General features: G+C 45.3%; 1 protein-coding gene across 11 annotated transcripts in view; it reads left to right on the top strand.

Moving 5' to 3' along the window:
* The window catches only part of DAZAP1 (DAZ associated protein 1), a 700,578-nt gene that overhangs the window by 233,440 nt on the left and 446,963 nt on the right, over positions 1-20,175 (top strand). For all 11 annotated transcript variants that reach the window (XM_086946666.1, XM_086946663.1, XM_086946664.1 and 8 more), the window contains exon 6: positions 936-984. In XM_086946666.1, the coding sequence (XP_086802792.1) occupies positions 936-984 (49 nt within the window). The remainder of the gene's footprint in view (positions 1-935; positions 985-20,175) is intronic.

The following is a 20,175-nucleotide window of genomic DNA, read 5'->3' as shown; positions in this document are numbered from 1 at the left end:
TCTAGGTCTTCCCAGAAGAACATCCGCCAAAGCAGCCCTTTCCAAACTTCACTGGCTCCCTGTTAGGGAACGAATCCGGTTCAAAAGTCTCTGCTATGCCCATAAAATCGCCCACAATAAAGGACCTATCTATCTTAGAAATCTGATGTCTATCCATCGTCCGCTAAGAAATCTAAGATCTTCTGGATTGACTCAATTCAAACTTCCCCGTATCCACAGAGCCAAAATGGGAGGAAGATCCTTTCGCTACCTTGGAGCTAAGCACTGGAATGCTCTACAAGTTCATTTGCGTATGGAACCCACAGAAACACTTTTCAGAGCCAAACTAAAAACACACCTCTTCCCTCAATAATTTCCTTTTCCCCTCCCTCCTTTTCCCTCTGACAGATTCAGTTAGCAGTTAGCGCGGGGATACACAGTTTGTGCAGCCATGCGCTTTATAAATGATTTATTATTATTATTATTTATTATTATATATAGATATATATATATATATATTTGCTCAGGGGTCCCTGCATCCCTGCACGTTGGCGGGACTATTCAGTTCTTATGACTTTGAGTATACCCCTGAAAGAAAACTAGGATTACAGTTGAGTAACTTATCCTTCTTGTTCATATGGATTATTGGTTTTAAATGTGAATGTATTCATATTGTTTTTATGGAGAATGATGTCTGAAATACACGTATCTTTATTGATTTGCTTCCATACTAAAACAGCAGATAATTGATTTAGGACATTTTTGTTGGGTAAGTTTAAATGGGCCTCTCTGTATAGCGGGCAGGCTAGTGGGATTTGTTAGAACTTGTCTAGCTTCATCCTTTTATCAATCCCTCAGAATGTCCTATCTACCTCTTACAGCGAATGGGCTCCTGTTGCCTACCTGCTCCATGGTGCTAGTTCCAGCTCTTGATTTTCCACTTATTTTTCTTCTAGGTTACAGAGGTTGTGATGATCTACGATGCTGAGAAGCAGAGGCCCAGAGGTAAAGACTGATTTGTTTTTCTTTCATTTATCCATCTCTTTTTGTGTTCAAATGGCAAACTATTTTACACCATTGCAAATTAGTTAAGATTCCTGCCTGTTTGACAGTTTCTAGCCATGGATTCTGCGAGCAGTAATTCCTTTTATCAGATCTTTATTAGTCACCCTTGGAGCCCATTTAGAGACTTTATTATTTTTTGTTAATGGTTTTTAATCATTGGTAGATGTATTTAGTGAACATGGACACTAGCTTTCACCGTTTTTCTGTTAGTATGTTTTGTACAAATATCGTCTTTCATTAGCATTTCATTCCCATGAGGCGTTATCTGCTCGATGCACGTCCCACAGCTTTGGGACTTTATAGGCATGAAAAATGACTTCTGCATTGAAACAAGGATAGACCATAGTTTGTTGAATTCAGATAATGGTCTGAATGGAGGATGGTGGAGACTCTGCCTGAAAACATGTTACATATGAAGTGCAGTCAACTTACATCATGTTGCTTACAGAGGAATGCTGCCTATGGAGAACAGTCGCCATGAGGCTTTTACATATGGAGAATATTTCGTGTTCACCATTTTTCTTATGGCGAGTAGTGAGCTGAAAGCATGTTGAATAAAGAGAAGCTAGGCCTAGGCATGTTGTATGTGGAAAAATGACAGCTTGAGAAATATTGCTTGCAGTCATAAGACCTACAGAGAACATTCAGCTGGAGAAATGTAGCTTATGAAGTTGATCATAGACATGTTGCACACTGGGAACAGTCTGTGTGAATTTGTAACAACCAAAGGGCAGTCAGCCTGAGTCGTGTTCATGTTTGAAATATAAGTGTTGAAACACATTTTATTGTAATGCATTTTTGGGACATGCCGATCTATACTTATTGCAAAATAGCAGACATGCCAAGTAAACATTTTTTAAATACTTGGAATGCTCCTGCTAATTAAATGCCACTGTTTTGTGTTCCACGCGCACTGGATTTTAGTGTTAAAGTAAAGGCAGTTTATGCTAATGCACATGGCATGCTGTAAGAAACATTTGCCCCACGTGCCATAGATACTGAAAATTAGCTCTTCAATTTGATGTTAAATTCTTGCCTTGGTGTTTTACTTAGTGAAAAATGAACTGTGTGAAGTAGGTAATGCACCCTGTGGCATGTTAAATTCATGCAAGAGAATAGGTGAGGCACCCTCTCTTGGTGGAATTGAGGTCAGGTTATTAATTATTCCTTTGTTTAGAAAAAAAACAAATGCAACTCTAAAACATGTTTTCAACTTGTGGAAGGTTAAAGTTCCCATCTGAAATGACACACTTGAAAGCATTTTACATAGACCATTCTCTTCCATACATGCTGGAGAACAGGTGATTTTCCCCATTGCATGTTCCATACATGCTGGAGAATAGTTTGCCATCTGAATGCTCATTCATCCTCTGACTTCATTAGTACATAATAAGCACACACAGTCTCACTTCATGTTGATTAAGCTAAGTCTTAGTTGTTTTATACCATTAGTGACATATTTAAGTGTTTCATAGTAAAGTATTGTAATGTTAAGTTAAGCTCTTTCTTTCTCTCTGTGAACTGTTTGGCTGTGATTAACGATATCTCTCTAGATTTCTCTTCTCCAGGTGTTTGATAAGCTTCTATCACACAGGTACAGGCCAGTCCCTGAGTCACAGGAGGGACAGACGAGCTTTGTCTCCATTGGGGTGTAAACGAAGTTTAAATAGATTTGTGTCCCTTTCTTTTTGACTGTACACTGCAGATTTATTGGCACAACTTTCTAATGTAAGTCATAAAGAATAATATGGGGCACTTCCATTTCAAACTGATAAAGGAAGTCATTTTGTGGGTCCCCTTCAGCTATGGGGTGTCTATTATAGCAGTATCTGGTTTGGGATTCGGGATTGGAGGATGTGAGTTATTCCTTTAGCCCATAATAGACAGATTCACGGAATCTAATCCTGACTTGCGCTTTGGACGGTTCGGAGAGTTTGTAAAGTAGTTACCCTTAAGTTCTTTAAAAAAATCTTAATTAACTTCTTTCCTATCATTGGAATGCCCTCCACCTTCAAGGATGTCACGGGAGGTGCTTTGCGTAGTAGTTTAGAGACCCATGTTCAAAGCACCGTCCCACCTGCACTGCGGGTGTATTGCCTCATGCTTGCTTTGCCTGTCTTTGATACTTTTTGCTACCTATTGGGACGAGCTCACAGGCGCATTTTGCTTGCTCTCAGCAGCGAGCACTCGTGAGCTTCCTCATTAGTATTTTTGTTTTTGTTATGTTCTACATTTTGTTTGGAACGGCTTCCTTAGCACTTGTTGTGCTTTGTTTTACGTTGCAGAAGATTGAATTCAAGCTCAGCCAGGCTTGGCAGTGTATGGATCTGGAGATGACACCCCACTGGCATTCTATCCTGTGGCACCTCTACGCCATATGGTAGCCTCCCCTCGTGGTATGCCCTTTAAGGACATGCCTTTATCACAGGAAGGATCTTTGGAGATTATTAATACAGAAGCATTATCTCAGTTGAAAAAATGCAATAGTTATTTATGACTGCTTACAGTACTCCTATTAAAGGTAAGTAACATTTATTTCAGGAATTAATTTTCAAACATCTTATTCCATGGGCTCCCACACCGCACAGGTGACCCCTCTTTGACATGGGTTTACGCTCTACTGTGATATTAGGTTGTGATTTTATCCCAGTGTCCTAGTTTCCTGGCAGCGATATGGGGATCACTTACGTAGGTTTCCTATGGAGCAATTCGCGAAAGGATTAGATGTTTTGCAAACTTTCTAGCAGCATGGGTAAGGCTGCCTCTTATGGCCTGCCCTACCGTGTTCTGGAACACCAGATTTGATCTGCATCCCTGCATGTGGTATTGAGGCAGCCAGTGAACACCTGCTCACTAAACCATGTTGCATTATTAACTCTTCAATTTTAGACCTGTTATTTAGTATTTTCTCCCCTCCGAATCAGTGTCTCTCTGTGATTGCCCCCCTTACCAAGATCTTCTGAAAAACACATGCAGAGCAAGGAAGGGAATGGGCAGTAAGCAAGCAGTCTCACATCTTGGTTCCTTGAAATGACCAAACTCAAATTGAAATAAACGAGAACCGTATTCTGTTTCTAAACCAGCTTTTGCATTGTTTTGACAATAGCGTCCATTGGTATATGTAGAGCATTTGATAACTTGCCAATTTGTGATTTCTCACCTAGTTATACATGGTCTCTGTGTCCATGAAGAGAGCCCACGGGCCTGCATCTATATCCTTCACAGCACCAGCAGCTGAGGAGAAGCCAAGTGGCCCCTTCCAATAAAACTCTGTTGTGTTCTATGGTCGTCACAGGCCAGTGTACAGTGATCCGGAATAAGTTCCTGCAGATGCAGGCAGCTGTCCCATATTTAATACCCTTTCTTTTACAATAGGACCCAGTGGAGTTAAAGTATAATACTCTAAAGGGCTGACATACAGCCCGTCAGTGTCTCTGCTTGGACTTTGACCAAGCCAAAGCCATTTGATGGCCCACTGAGTTCGTGGTTACCACTCATCTTCTTAATACTTAATCCTGCTCTCCTCCTACCAGGTGACAAAAAACACTATTTTGTTTGATTGTAAAGTCCTACACACAGTCACATCACTGAAATTGTGCAGGCTGGGCTCAGTGAACAGCAAACTCTGTCCATCATGTTGGCTAAACTGCTCCTCATACTTTGCTTCACACTTTTTCACTTGGATGTTGGGAGATCTACCCATTGTGCTAATGAGTCTGCCAATGTAAAGTTGAAAAACATGTTCAGAACCGTAGGATCTTTATTGATAGTAAAGGGTGGAATCACTTGTCACTGCTTGCATGGATCCAGGAAAACTTTTTCTCTTCAGGGAATCTCATTTTTATAATAGGCACTAAATCCGAGGAAATTGAGCCCAAGACCCGCCGAGGCAGGAAGTGAACCCTGGTCCCGGGCCAGACTTCTGCATAAGGGTCTGCCGCTCTAACCATTGAGCCACACTTCTCCACAGAACCTCCAGTCACAGGTATTCAACCTTGTGCCTCCCTCAACTCAGAGAAAAGGACTTCCTATGAATATCTGAAGGAGGCGTTCAGTTCAGTGTCCTTCTGAATCTCCATCCATGTCCATTCCTATGTCAACAACACTGCTTCTTTGTACACTCCATCTCCTGCTGATTCTCTCTCCATCGTATTGCTGGTGGATGAGTGAACTACCTTTCAAGTTGTGCTGGTTGGGGAAGCTTTAAAATTAAAACATCCCTACAGAAGTACACCAAGCTGCAGTGTCCTTTAGCACGGAGGCATTACAACGGAGGCAGTCACCACAACCTCCCCTGCGTCTTGTCTTTGGGCTTCTACATTTAGAATATCCTTTTTCTTCACCGCAGCAACGTCTCCTGAAGTACAAACTCAAGCAGAATCTGGATTTATTGAAATCTGATATAAAGCTAAACTTGTTAACAGTGATTTTTGGTCAGGCAAATTTGTGTCTCCCCCCTGAAGTAACCGCAGACCCCAGACAGAGAAAGCAAATGGTTTGATGCCCTTGGAAGTATGAAATGTGGTAAAGCAGTGATTTCCTTGAAAACTGCAGTGCAGTTGCTCTGTTTTGTGCATATTACATTGAGTTGCAGGAAAGTGTAAAGTTCTTTGACAAAGATCTGTTACGTCCTCCGCAACAATTTGAGTAGATAGTTTGTGAAGGCTCCTTGATTTCTACCAAGTCATCAGTGCTGAGATTGACTCTGCCAAGTTGGCAGCAATAGGTTGTTATGAAATAGCACTGTTGGTCACCCAGTTTGCACCTGTCTAACCTCCAGCCTGGTACCCAGCTGAAGATCTTCAATCTTTGTCTCAAGCACCTCTTAGTTTAATCAGAATACAGAGGAAAGTGAAAAAAAAAAGTTTTATTGTTTCAGTTAATTAAAACCATAGCAATACATTTTATAAAATCAACTACTTATAAATAGTTTCCTTTTGTTTGGATAAATTCTCTATTAATTCATTCTAAAACATTCTGAATTTAGTGCAACACTTTGTTTTTTGAGAACAACTAAGCAGTTCATGTAGTTTGTGGTTCCAAGAGTTCTGATTTTTACATGTTATTAGGTTCAAGAGGGCCCTCTCACAAATCTACCGCTGTTATGTTGTCCTTATGTGGGCAAGATGCCTGGTTCTGTTTTAACGCTTGGGCGTGAGCCACGAGGAACTTTAGTAATAAACAGTTCAGACGGGTGTCTGTTGGATTCAAAGTTGACATAATCGCCGATCTACACGTTCTTATGCCTCGTTCGTTCATTGCCTTTTTTAGAAAGACTGCTCGTGCTTGGGCTAAATTCGGACAGATGCAAACTAGATGGATAAAGTCCTCCTTGCTGCTCCCACATAGTCTACAGATTTTGGGTCCGTTGTGCACCCAAATTGGTTGATCCATGGTAGATGGAAGATTTCCCAGATGGAGCCCCATTAATTTTTGTTTTCTGTAAGCTGGGAATGTGATTGTTAGGTATGGGGCTGCAGTGAGAGTTTTGTAGTTTGATATGACCATCCAAGCATGTTTTCTCATGCTGAACGTGGCTTTGTCAAGTAGAAGAGAATGGAATTTTGTTGACTTGTTTATGGCTTGTTTGAACGCTGGGTAAGGCAGATTGAGATCCCAGAGATTTCTTGTTCCAGTCTCGGTTATGGCCTTCTCAAGGTACTGGTTGTGTGGGGATTTAACATCATCTTTTATTTCTTCCCACAGTGCTTGATGCAGTCTTGAGGTTGCCATGTTCTGTTTCAAGCTGTACCAGTACTTTATATTTGCGTACTTTCTTCCCACTAATTCATTTATTATTCCAAATTCTAATCTCGTCTGAGCTGGTGAAGCTCCCCGTTGAATTTGGAAGGTGGATTTAAAGATGGCTGTATGCATTTTGTTAAGCAGCTCTGCGTCTTTCCCGTGCAATCCCACGCTGCCGTATGACAGGGTGGGAAGCACTTTTGCTTTTATTGTTGCCAGTAGAGGTTTGTATGAAGGCCCTGTCAGTTTTTTGGCCAGAGATCTAAAAGCAAATGGCAGTGAGTTTGCTCTCTGGGCTATGTACGTCTTTTGTTGCTGGTGGTTATGACGATTATCAAAGTAGAAGCCCAGATACTTGTAGTTAGGCACGGCCTCTATTTTTGTTCCCTCCATTTGGATGTGTGGGTTGACTGATCGTCGTCTGGTGATGACCATTGTTTTTGTTTTCGTTGTATTTATCTCCAGGTGGTTGTTTGTTATAAATTACGCTAGCCCTGCTAGTGACCTTTGTAGGCCAATCTTCGTTAGGCTCAACAATACCACGTTGTCCGCGTAAGATAGATGAGATAGGGATAAAGAGCCTAGTTTGGGTGAGTGGGATGAGATCATGTTTAAAGTTGGGGCTAAGTCTGCCATGAAAAGATTAAAAAGATGCGGTGCCAGAACACAGCCCTGCTTGAGGCCTTTACTGGTGTTGATTTTTCTTGAGAGCCTTGTTCCGTTCCCCAATTTTACTTCCATCCAAGTGTTGGAATAAAGGAGTGGGATTCCTCTGTGTTTTGTCCGGGATGTTCCAACTGCGTAGTTTTCTCCATAAGATGTTACGATCTACGCTGTCGAAGGCCGCCTTTAGGTCGATGAAACATAGGTGGAGGGGCTGTTTTTTCCGTAGATATTTGTCGGCTATCACTGAGAGAGACAGGATATTTGTCATCGTCCTGGTCCCTTTCCTGAAGCCTGTTTGATTGGGCGGTATTCTCTTTGTGCCATCGGACCAGTTTGTTAGGTCTTCCAGGATTAGGGATGCAAAGTATTTCGCCTCCACGTCCAGGAGGGCGATCAGTCTGTAATTTGCCGGGGATGTTCTATATCCTCCTTTGAAGATGGGTGAGATTATGGAGCCCTGCCAGCTTGATGGAATTTGATTTACCCTTTCTATCTCGTCAAATAGTTTTTTTTGGTTTTCCGCTCCAAAAGTCCGGATCAGTTTTAAAAATTATTGGTGGTATCCCATTCGGCCCTGGAGCTCCACTACCGCGAGTGTTCCTTAGGATTTTCCTTATGTCCTCTTTGCGGAACCTTGTATGTTTGAGTTTGTTTGTTGTCTCCTTAATCTCCAGTGGCTGAACCATGTCCCGGTGAAGACTTGTTATGAGGGGATCCCCCTCTGATGATTGGTTTGTTCTGCCTTCTTCCTTCTGGGTTTGCATCTGCCTACGATTGATTTTGAGTTCGCCGCTGGAAACGATGCTCGCTTTGCTTTGTTTGTCCCCTTTGTTGGTATTTTGTTGGCTTACTTCTGAGTTGGGCTGGTCCGGGGTTACTTGCGAGAACCTCTGTATTAATAGCGCGGCCCAGTCTGCTTCTTGGACGTTAGATGTTATTGGGTTTGAGGGATGATTTAAACTGTTTATGATCCTCCAGAATGCGGTTGAGTTGGTGTTCTTTGTCGTGCAGAGTAGTCTTGCCCAGAAGTCATCCTTAAGTGATCTTTTATGTTCCCACATTTTCTTTTTATACTCTTTCTTAAGGTTCTGTCTTTGATCCCAGTCTTTTGGGGACGTGGTAGTCTTTGTTAGTGCTTGGCATTTCTCTTTATTTCTGTTTTGAGCTTTACCAGGTTCTGTGGCAGTGAGTTTTTATGAATTGGGGGCCTTATTTTTTTTGTGGTGTATTTAGTTGTTGTTAACTTTTTCGTAAAGTCCTCCCATTTTTGTATTTGGTTGTCTGAGGTTGTCTCACTTTCCATTTTTAGTCTCTGTACATTTGCCTGCAGCTCGTCGATGTTGGCCGTTGTCCAATTAAGTCGTTTCAGGTTAGTGGTAGAGGAGCTGTCTCCCACTGCCTTGAAGCTACGATGTTTGGTGAGGTTTAGATTAAAGTAAGTGTGCTGGTATGAATGATCACTTTTTGATGTGTATTCAATTGAAAATCGCTGGACGAATTGCAGTAATGGAAGTGAGACTGCTGTATAATCTAGTCTTGAGGTGGTCTGGGTTCCTAAATGTGTGTACTGTGGTGGGGTATCACCTGGAGTTCTTCCGTTAAGGAACCGCAGCCCAAGAAATTCCAGGGTTGTTACTAATTGTTGGCCGATTTGATCGAAGCGCTCTGCTTTGAGCTGGCTTTGTGGTTTGACATTCCAGAATTCATTGGCAGCGCTTAGCATCTCATCTTCCTCTGGAGTAAAGATTAAATTTGAGTTAAAGTCACCTGTTAGAATGACTTTCCAGGTGGGGTTGTTATTTCGGATGTCCCTAATTGTGGATACTAGCTCATCCAGCTGGGCTTGTATCTCTTTCCCCTTTGGGGGTGCGTAGAAATTAACCAATAATACCGGGGCTGCTTTCCCAGGTAAAGATGTTTTTATTAATTGCATGTTAGGCCCTTGCGGTGCTATTTGTTCTGATTTGATGTTGATTTCCGCCGAGATATAAACTGATAGCCCACCTTTTGGTCGGCCGTGAGTAAAAGTTTTTCTTGCAGGTGTGCTAAAATGTGTGTACCCAACAAGAGGTAGCCCCTCGAGTGCCCAGATTTCTTGAAGGGCAATAATATCACATGCCGTCCAGTTGTGGGGGGGCGGTAGGCCTTCTTCCAGCCACTTCCTGGACCCAGCTATATTCCAGGACAGTAGATGGAGGATCTCCTGACTATTTTCCTTTTCAAATTTTTGGATGGTCAGTTTTTCTTCTGTTTGTTTAATGTGTCTGTTAGACCGCGCCAGTAGTTGGCGTCATCTTTGGAGTTCGATTGTTGTCCTGTATTGAATAGTGGATAGTTTGCCAATGGTGGGCTATTCCCTCTTGCGTTCCGTAGTAAAGCAACTGCCTAAGCTTTTTGTTCTAGCCGATTTTCTTTCTTTTTTCCTGTTTCTGCTTTTTTTCCTGTTTCTGCCAGTGATTCTTCTAGAGGGCCTGGGTAGCGTGGTTTTGCCTGCCTGGAGAGCCTTATGCCCCATGTATCGAATCTCTCTCTGAAGGATAATATTAACTGAGTGATCTCTGCTGTTCGCCATGTTGTTGTTTGTTCCAATGAGTTACTGTTATCTTGCTTTTGAAATTTGACTGAGAGTAAGTCTTCATTGGTTAAATGTTGGAGCCCTTCGATGTTTGCGTACAGTTTGAATATGTTGCCCCTGTTGAGAATGTCCTGCCTCCCTTGCGTTTCGTATTCTGGGGTGAAGAGGAGTTGTCTGAGGTGTAAATCATCTTTACTAGACCAATTACCACCGCCTTTGCCCGGTTCTGGTCTACGGTCTAAGCTGGTTGAACAATGACACCCAGACCCGGCTGGTATTTGTATTCCAGGTGTACCAGTTGTCTGTGCATGTTGGGATGTCCTAATCCTTGTGGTCTGGTTGCTCTCTTTCATCAAACCTCCCTGCGTGCCTGGGCTGGTCTGGGGGGCTCTGATGTACTCCAACTCTGTCCCCCTCTCTAAGGAGGGGGCTTATTTGAATTTTTATGTCTGCGATGAACGGTAAAGTTTTTTCTCCCCTAGCCTCGGGTTTCCAGTTTGGGGTTCTTCCAATGATTTTGGGTGATACATCTTGATTGTTAATTGTGTTAGCTGGCTGGTCTTGCGTAAGGGTCCCACGTTGGGTGCTTTGAGACCTGCTTTGTCTGGGGTCTAATTCTTCTGTGCCATGTGGGCCGCATTTAGTTCCTTCGGACCACTTTTCCTGTTTCACATCAGCTTTTTGTCCGGCTGGTGTCGGTTTTTTGTTCACTGCCGCCTCTCTGCATATTGTTGTTGTCTCCGAGTATGTAGGTTGCGCTGGGGGGACGGTTGAGTGTGAAGACTTTCCGTGCAAGTGTTTTTTTCTGCTGTGTCTTCTCTCTGTGTTGAGATCCCCTTGCTCAACCTCGGGTGCGCTTCTTTGTTATTTGTTTCGCATGTGGGTGCTACTACGGTGCATATACCGAGGTTGCTTGTGACCTCTGCAGGTAGACCATCCCTTCCTTTTTTTGTTGAGAGGTGGTGTCTTGATAAAATGTGTGTTTGGTCATTTAAGTCATCAGAGTATCTTGCTTCTTTGTTATTTGTTTCGCATGTGGGTGCTACTACGGTGCATATACCGAGGTTGCTTGTGACCTCTGCAGGTAGACCATCCCTTCCTTTTTTTGTTGAGAGGTGGTGTCTTGATAATATGTGTGTTTTGTCATTTAAGTCATCAGAGTATCTTGTCATGTTTAGCGATTCCTCATTGCTTTTGCCTGAGGTGAATATAGGGAACAATCTCACCCCTTCCTCAGTGTACCCTGTTAGTTGTTTGTTTCTTGCTTTCCTTTCCCGTTTCTTTTTACGCCTAGTTAAAGTAATTTTTTTGTTCGAAGTTAATGTATTTAGCGTTGGACTTACTTCTGGAATATGCTTTCCTTTTTGTGTGTCTCTTTCTGAGTTCTTAACCAGGTTGTACTCTGTGGTGCTTGTGGCTGGTTTCCCACTTGTTGTATATTGGTCTGGTTTTGTTAGAGCCAGTATTTGTTCTATTAGGTTAGGAAGAAGGCTCAATTTGTCTATGATTAGGCCGCACGAGCAGGGGCTTTGTTCCAGTGTGTATTTTGATTGAGCTGTTGTTATCAAGTTGTTTAGTTTGTCAAGTTTATTGTCAATCCCCGCAATGTAGTGAGCTATGATGTTCATTAAGTCAATTTGGGTGTCCATTTTATCAGATTGCCAATTTAAAGCCGTTGCTGATGACTGAAGGGTTTCTATTACTGAGAGAAGCAGCCCTGAATGGATTGCACTTGTGCTCTCCTCGAGATTTCGATTGAGTGGAGGAACAGTGCGCTCTTGGCAAAGCGAGGTGTCGCCTTGTTCTCTGTTTTTTTCCAGTGTTTTTTCTTGGCTTCGCATCTGAGTGTATTGCCCCTCTACATTTTTGTTGCGCTGTTTCCTGTGGGTTTACTCCCTCTTTGAGGTTGATTATGCTTGTATCTTGCCATTTTTCTTTGTTAGTTATTGGGCTTGATATGAAACTTGGTGACTTTAGTTCCTCCGGGGTTGCTTCCTTTTTCTGATTGTTTTTGGTTGTCTCTTGCATCAGTTCTTTATTTGTAGTGGGGCTTGATATTGGGCTTGATGTGAAGTTTAATAACTTCAACCATGATGTTTCTAAGGAGTTCCGATGAGCGGGTTCCGTTTGGCTTGTGTTTTGTTCCCTTTGTGTCTGGGCTTTAGCTGTCTGAGGCATATTACCAGTTAATTTCTGTGTTCGCGTTTTTTTGGAAGGACTCTGTCATTGGGTTTTTAAAAAACAATTTGTGAAGAAAGTCAATGCTGTTATGGGTGTAGTTGGTGTTGCGTTGGTTGCTGATTTTTTTACACCCGACTGTTCTTCCTTCGTCCTCTCGCTGTCTGCGATGGCCTCTATTGTAGCTCCAGTCGCCTGTGTTTTACTCTGGTCCAGGATGGGGATTTCTCCTATGCTGCTCTTGTGTGACAAAGAGGTTTCCCGGTCGTGGCGCTCCCCTGATTCTTCCTGCTGATGAACCATTACTGTGGTCTTGTGGAAGTGCTGGCTTCGACGAGATGAGGTAGTTAGGTTTACCCCCGGTGCCTGAGGAGTTGCTCTTCCGATTGTAGATGATGAGCCTTTGTTTCTGGTGACCTTCTCGGGGGATAGTGGCATGGGGAGACCTGGGAGCGATTGTTGAGTCGTAAGGAGGGTGGCTCCTGGGTTTTTCAGGAAAAAGAGCGCTTTGTTTATCTCTGGTTTCTCTTGTTTCTCTCCCCCATTCTGCTTTTTTTTTTTGAACATTGTTGCAATTGGAGAAATGAGTTGGGAGGGTAGCACTGTTGTCAGGCCCTTTTTGCTGAGTGGCATTTTTTCCTGGTTTACGTTGCACTGATCGGCTAGTGGGGATTTCTTCTCCTTTGAGGTTCTTTTTTTCTGCTTTGGTGACCTCCTGACCTTGCCTGATCTCATGCTTTTAAAGGCAGGGTGGTTGGGATGGCTTGGGTGGTTTGTTTGGTTGGTTTGTTTGTTTGTTTGTTGGTTGCTTGAGGGCTCCCACAAAGAATTTTGCTCTATTTGCTCTGTCTTTAGGAGTTACTCCTCTAGGGCTGAGGCTAAGGCTGGTTGGTAGGCAGCTTACAAGATTGCGAGAGTCTGTGAGAGTCTAGTCAGCGAGCGGAGCTCACGGGGGACCGCAGGCTAATCAGACCTAGTCGGGTTGCCTCTCCCAGTCTCACCCCCGGCTCTTACTTCGCGGCTGCCTCTACCGGCCACCGCGCTCGCGGCTCGTGTCTCGGCTTGCTCCCGCTCCTTATGCCGATGTATGTGCGACCTTGCCTCACCTCCTTTTTTGCGAACTGAAGAAAGTGGTTGTATGCGGTGCTGTTCTCGGCGGTGTTCGCAAAAAACGCTGTCCGCTATCAGTTGTGACCGGACCGCCACCTTCTTTCACCTTATTTCACCTTGCTGGACTGTTTTGGTGACTCAGGGTGGCTTCAGGCGTGTTACGCAGCAGGGAGAGGCTGGCTGCTGCCTTTAACGTGGTGATTCTAGCGTTTAGGCCATCTTGATCGGTTCGGGGTGACTCAGGGGTTTCAGGTCCTTAGGGATCACTGGGCTCTCGGTATTTTTCTAGGCTTCTGGGGTTCAGGGGCTTCAGGGACTTAGATCTTCCAGCCTTCTCCCGCCTGACACGCCCATCCCGCGCCCGACCCCCGTCTGCACCCGCACCCAGCACGGTCCCTCCGTCCCCCGACTCACCGCTTCTCTGCTTATCTGCCTCACCGTCTCTCTCCCTGCAGTTAGATGCGGCGTAGCGGGACGCGGTACGGAGAGCCTCGGGGTACGGCAGGCTCAGGCTCTGGCTCCGGCTCAGCTGTCAGGCACACCCGGTACACTGCCTCCAGGTTCGGCCCTTAAACGGCCCTTCAGCGCCCCCGAGCTGCCACCGCTCTGATTGCGCTCCGATTGTGCAGAGGAGGTGATGGTGATGGTGAAAATGAAGATTGAGACGAAGACATTGATGGTGGCAAAACTTGAAAGAAGTAATTTCCTTGGGCTCTAGTTCAAGAATGGGGATCACTAGTACTACCTTCAGAGGTCCTATCAAAAGCGTTATCTGCAACTAATCCATATTTATTACAGTGGAAGTTTTCAAAGGCCAGATCGACACCAGCACTGCCTTCTAACACCTTTGGAATACTTTCATCTGGCAATCAACAGGGAACACTTTTTACCTACCCTCTTTTTCTCATTAAAGAGGAGGAGCTGTTTCATAGCATCTATAAGTGAGTGAGAGAGAACAGACAAGTGGGTGCTGCTTATTGTAAGACTTGAGTATGTCCTAGCTTTTGAGGCAAGACTGCCACCTGTTCTCCGGAATGTACATCAAAGCACTAGGCAACCATTTTGCTGAAATACATTCTTGCAGCCTGGACCCTGCCCCATTGCATTTTTTTCCAAGTGCATGGCATTGTTTATGGTCTATCTCCATCATTATGGAATATTGATCTATTCCTGCTTGGACTCTTTAATCAAGGCTCAAAGTCCATTGAAAGTGAAGCAAGATTTCCAACAGACCGCATTAGTTTTCCACAGGCTAGACCTGCAGATCAATTCTCGTAAGTCACTGTCATCGCCTGCTCAAATTCCATCTTATCTAGGGGCAACAGTCGACACAACAGGAAAAGTATTTCCTTCACAGTAGTGTCCGTACTTCAGCATATATGTCACTTTGTGTTTAGCAGTACCAAACCAATAGACTGACAAATCTCCTCTCCTCAAATCCTTAGTGGATCAAACTAACAAAGCAGTCTTTCTCACGGTGGCGCAAGAAAGAACTTGCTTCAGGGAGTACATTTTCAGAAGGTGTCCTCCTCGCTGACAGTTATCACCGATGCACCTCTTACAGAATGGGAAGCTCATCAAGGAGCGTTGTCCGTGCAGGGCAGTTGGTCAGACAAGACAGTTCTTGTCATGTACGCTATCGCGAGCATAGCCAGGCGCATCTGGGACTCTAGGATTTTCTTCTATCTCTGACAATGAGTGATCATGAAATACGTGAAGAAGCTGTCGGACACAAGATCAACACTCCTATTGGTAGAGGCTCAGTGTCTGGCTATGCGCCTTTGCCAGAGGCCTCGTGTTGAAGGCAGAACATATACCAGATGTGCTGTATCCACAAGCAAAATGTTCTGGGTTGGTTCTGTGAAGAAAACCACCAGTGGGTATTTGATACTGAGCTCTTGCAGCACTCAATGAAAGAGTGGGCGTCTCCATCAGTAGACCTCTTTGAAACATTGCAAAAGCATGTCTAGGTTTTTTTTTCAACTGTTCTAGAACCAGACCCTTTGGGCAGTGCCCTTTCAGAGGAAAGGCTCAGTAATGTCCTTGTTCAGTGTGTCAATCACACTGACCCTAGTTCTGATTTTGAAACTCCCCAAGTGTCCAACAGTGGTCCTGATAGCGCTCGAGCCACCCTTGAGGTTTCTAGGCAGGCCCAATGTATTGACCATACTATAGGGCCAAGTGCTTCATCTGAATTTGATGTCAGAGTTTGGAAGCACAGTACTTGAAAAAAGATATAGCTATTAAAATCTTGCTCCAGCATGTATGAACATCCTCAAGGATGCTATGTTGCCATGCATAAGAACTTGCTTGTTTTTTTTTCAATTAAAAAAAATCGATTCTCCATATGAGGCAATGGATATATCACAATAACTTACCAGGACGATGTTCTCATTCCATATTTGTTATATTTAGCTTAAACTAAATACAAGCATTGCAATTCATCTTCCTCCATTGTACAAAATACGAAAGGGCATGTAGGTGTCGGATAGCGTATAGAACGTGAACATTTGTAGTTTTTGAGTACCTATTTTCAGATTTTGCAAAAGAGCTAAATACTGCCAAACAGTTCCACACATCCCAAAAGGAACAAAGGGTTTAATAGTGCTATTTCTAGGTCATACTAAAAACCTGAAATGGGAATTTTGTCCTGTTAAAGAAGACCATGTGGGTAAAATTTAAGATGCTGCTTATACAATCCCCACCCCCTTTTCCTATAGAAAAGGGTACTCAGTTTGCCTTGGACCTATAAGATCTGTTCTTTAAGTTCCGGGTATTTTCAAAGCAAAGGAGTTTCCTTTGCATCATGGCTGCAAATACTACCTACGGAGGTTTGAGAAGTTAGCTCCGGTGACACTTTTTTTTAAATGCATGGTTGTAGTAGGAACTTTTCTTTGATAGAAGAGAATGCTTATCTAGTCAGTCAGGACATCACAGCCATCGCTTGTTAAAGATTAGAAACAGATTGTGCTCCTGAGGTGGAAAGCCGGGAGCGGGGGATTTTTAGCTGGTTTTAAAACTTGTGTGTGATAACTTGTGCTTTTAAAACTCTAACCTCGGCATTCTTGGGACATTGAACCGCGCAGCTGAAGGAAGGTGGATACCTGACTATGGTTGCCCCCAACATTTTTGCCTGGTGTTTTGCTGGTTTTCCGACTTAGTTGGCCTGGGACCCTGCCAATCAGGACCCCAGGCCTACTGCTCTCTCTGTAAAATGGATTCCCTGTACCTTAGGTACATATCCAATTGGTACTGGGCCACCTTATCAGACCCTGTAACTCAGGGCATAGGTGTACCCAGGGCCTACCAGGGGCTGCAGCATGTATTATGCCACCCCTGGCTGGCCATCTAAATCTGACACAACTGGCTGCACTACAGCTGGGGCAAGGTGGTGTAATCACCCTTTGCTTTAGATATAGTATACCTATATCTAACCCTAAAATGGACACACAGATTCCTATCAGTCACTTCTATGGCAGGCCTTGACAATCCTGAAGGCAGAGTGCTTGGAATCGTGTGAGATGGTGCTCTGGCATGAGCTGAGCCCGTTTGCAGCTTGCGGAACCAAGTCCTAATAGCTGTTCCATGATAACGCATACCATATACTCTTAAGTGCATTCTAATCCTCGCGGTTATATGCTATCTTTGGTATCGCTTTATCAAAACATGTCGAGTAAGGTGTCATACGAATTGGAATACTAACCCCTCGCCAATTCTGGCGACAGGGTTAGCATTCCACCCTTCTAGAGGGACACAACATGTATGTAACTGTGAACCCCGGTTAAAGTTAACTCAAGCCTCCGCATCACAAAATGGATGCTGCCACCACAGACACAAGTCTGACCCCCTGCAGCTGGGAGTCCTTCCAGCGAGGGGAGCTTGGACAAAGGGTTTCCTGTCAGGGGCGGTGCTAGCACCATCCCAGACAGGGTTTTGTGTATCCTGGGTAGGCAGGGCTTTACAGGAAGGTGACTGCAAGTGGCACCCCGGTGCTCACTACGCATCTGCCGGCTAGAACCAGTTCCAGGGGCACACCAGCCCCTGGCCTGGGTAAAGTCCGGCATGGGAGAGGGGTGTAACCACCCCCCTTCCTGGTCCCACCCCTAGGGCAGGACCTAGTCGCGTACCCACCCCTTTCTTCAGGATAAAGGCAGGAGCGGGGACCCTTCCAAATTAGATCATCTTTGAATCAAGAAACTACTTTCTACGAAAGGAACTCTCGACTTCTTAAGATTTCTCCCTTGTGGCTCAGGAGTAGTCACCCTGCACCCGCAGGCCACCATCAAGAACTCTGCGGTTTGCTGCACGTCCTTCCTCCGGAATCCGACTGACCAGCTCGACGAGACCCGGCTTCCCTGGCACCTCTGACCTCTACAGCTAAGCTGAGAACCGTAGGTCCGACGAGACCTCGAGGGACCGGCCATGATCAGAACTGCACGACTTCTTTCCAGCACGAGCGCCGAGGGATCCTCTGGTGAGTGCTTTGGGGTCCGAGAAGCCCCGACCCTGAGCAGCTCCAGCACCGAAGTCCAGCCCCCCCAGCATCCACGAGATCTGCGTGGGGCCCTTCTGCTTTTTGGCTGCTCACCGCATTGTCTGGCTACTAGCCTGCTGGCTTGTGGCCTTCCCGACGACGACCGACAACATCACCACTGTTAGTCTGGTTGCTCCAGACTGGCCCTTGCTCCCTTCCAAAAGAGGAGCACCCCGGACCCTCCTGGTCCACTCCAGACTCTATTTTAGGTCCACCGCGTGGGCTTGAATTTGCCAAGACTTGTTGCCCCAATCCTGGGTCCAGCGACGTCGACAGCAACAACCATCGTGGGACAGCTCGCACCTCCATCCTGGTCGCCGACAACGCCTCCTGGTCCGTGAGACTGCAGAGCCCAGCGTCGCCCACTCACCTGGTCGAGGTGACTCCATCCGGTGCCATCCTGGTGCTCATCTGATCACTGGCTAGTGATTCAGGACTTGGTCCCCTCTGCTTACAGGTGTCTCCCATCTTCGATCCAGGCTTGGATCCATCGAACTATCTTCACTGGTCGCCTGCCAGCAACTCCTTCTTTCAGGCTTCTGGTTCGTCAACGAAGGTTTCCGACGTCTTTTCAGACCTATGCAGCCGCAGCCCCTGGGCTAGGTAACTTCGGCATTTCGGTGCCCCAGCATAGCCTCACTATCCAAGGGTCCAGATCCACTTTCATTTTCAACCTACCTTATCGGGTTCGCCCGAGAACACTAACTTTGCTTTTACTAGCTCCCATAGACTTTGTCCCGCATCCCGCGTGAGAGTGCACACTCTGCACCCGAGTCCCCTAGGCCTCCTACTAGTAATCTGAAGGTTCAGTAACATAGTCCTAGCGATTCCAAAGCCTATTAGTCCAGTACTTACCTGCTAGTAATTTCGCATTCCACTTCCATAGTATATGGTTTTCTTGCCCCTCGGGCATTTGTGTAAATTGTGCAACTTAAAGTATTTTCGTAAGAGTTTTGTTGTGTGCTTAGTACCCTGTCCTCATAAAGAGTACAGGGCTGTTGTGATCTAAATAAATACACTGTTTATTTTCATAACACTTGTGTGGTGTCCTTTCACTTGATGTTCAAGGGGTATATGTGATGGTATAACAGCTGGCTTAACACGCCCTCTAGAGTTTAGCCCGAAGACTGCTCTTGTCCATGCTACTAGGATAGCTGGTCTATCTGTTGACTTACAACCAATCACCATAAGGGTTGTTTGGACTGATACATAGTGATCACTGGAATAGTGAACACTGAATATCAGGCCAACTTCTCACAGCAGCCGATTAAGGCGCTGCTGCGGTGATTGCCGCCATTCCAGGGAAGCCTCTTGCTCCTGGACACGCCCACTGACGCTCGGCCACGCCCCGCACCCACACTATATAAATCGCGCCTTCTCCCCCAGCGCGTATTAGTAACAGATTGTGCTCCTGAGGCGGAAAGCCAGGAGCGGGTGATTTTTAGCTGGTTTTTAAAACTTGTGTGTGATAACTTGTGCTTTTAAAACTCTAACCTCGGCATTCTTGGGACATTGAACCGCGCAGCCGATTAAGGTGCTGCTGCGGTGATTTCCGCCATTCCAGGGAAGCCTCTCGCTCATGGACATGCCCACTGACGCTCGGCGCACACACTTCCTAAACGATGTGTTTCCCCCGGCCGCACAGCGGAGGCGCGCCGCCTGCACGCCGAAGGCGCGCCAAAGGCAAGCCCGTCTGCGCCCGTCCGCGAACGGCCGGGGACAGGGGTTACACCTCCTGGTCCCCCACCAACATCGAGGAAGACTTATAACGCTGGGCTCCTCCACAACTTAAGACCCCCTCATAAAACCAGCTGCGGGCACCTTTACCATCCCCTAGACCTCCCTTCCGCTGCCCAAACTGCAATACCAGGTTTAACACTTTCCAACAGGAAAATGTCTTACAGACCTATACTATGCTTCTCTTAAATTGCAGATCCCTCCCAAAACATAGTACGGAAATCTTCCTAATAATCAACGAACTAACGCCAGACGTAATGTTCTTAACCGAAACCTGGCTTACCCCGGAGTCCAAGCCGGACCTGATAGAAGCACTTCCCCCTGACTATCAAGTCTCACGCAGGGACCGCACACGGTGGAAAGGCGGAGGTCTTGCAATTATTTATAAATCCCTATACCAGTGCCACTGTACCCTGGATCCTATCCCAGACTGCGAAAGCATGTCCTTCTCCCTAAAACTCTCCCCTAATGACAGCTTCACTGGAGCTCTCGTCTATCGCCCCCCAGGCCCACTGCTTCAATTCCACACAACCCTACCCTCCCGAGTAGCAGACCTAGCTATGTCCCCCTCCAACTATACCCCGTT

The sequence above is a fragment of the Lissotriton vulgaris genome, chromosome 12 (assembly GCF_964263255.1).
Source record: "Lissotriton vulgaris chromosome 12, aLisVul1.2, whole genome shotgun sequence".
NCBI classification, from domain to species: domain Eukaryota; kingdom Metazoa; phylum Chordata; class Amphibia; order Caudata; family Salamandridae; genus Lissotriton; species Lissotriton vulgaris.
Note: the sequence above shows the minus strand (reverse complement) of the source record. Positions and strands in the feature narration are given on the sequence as shown.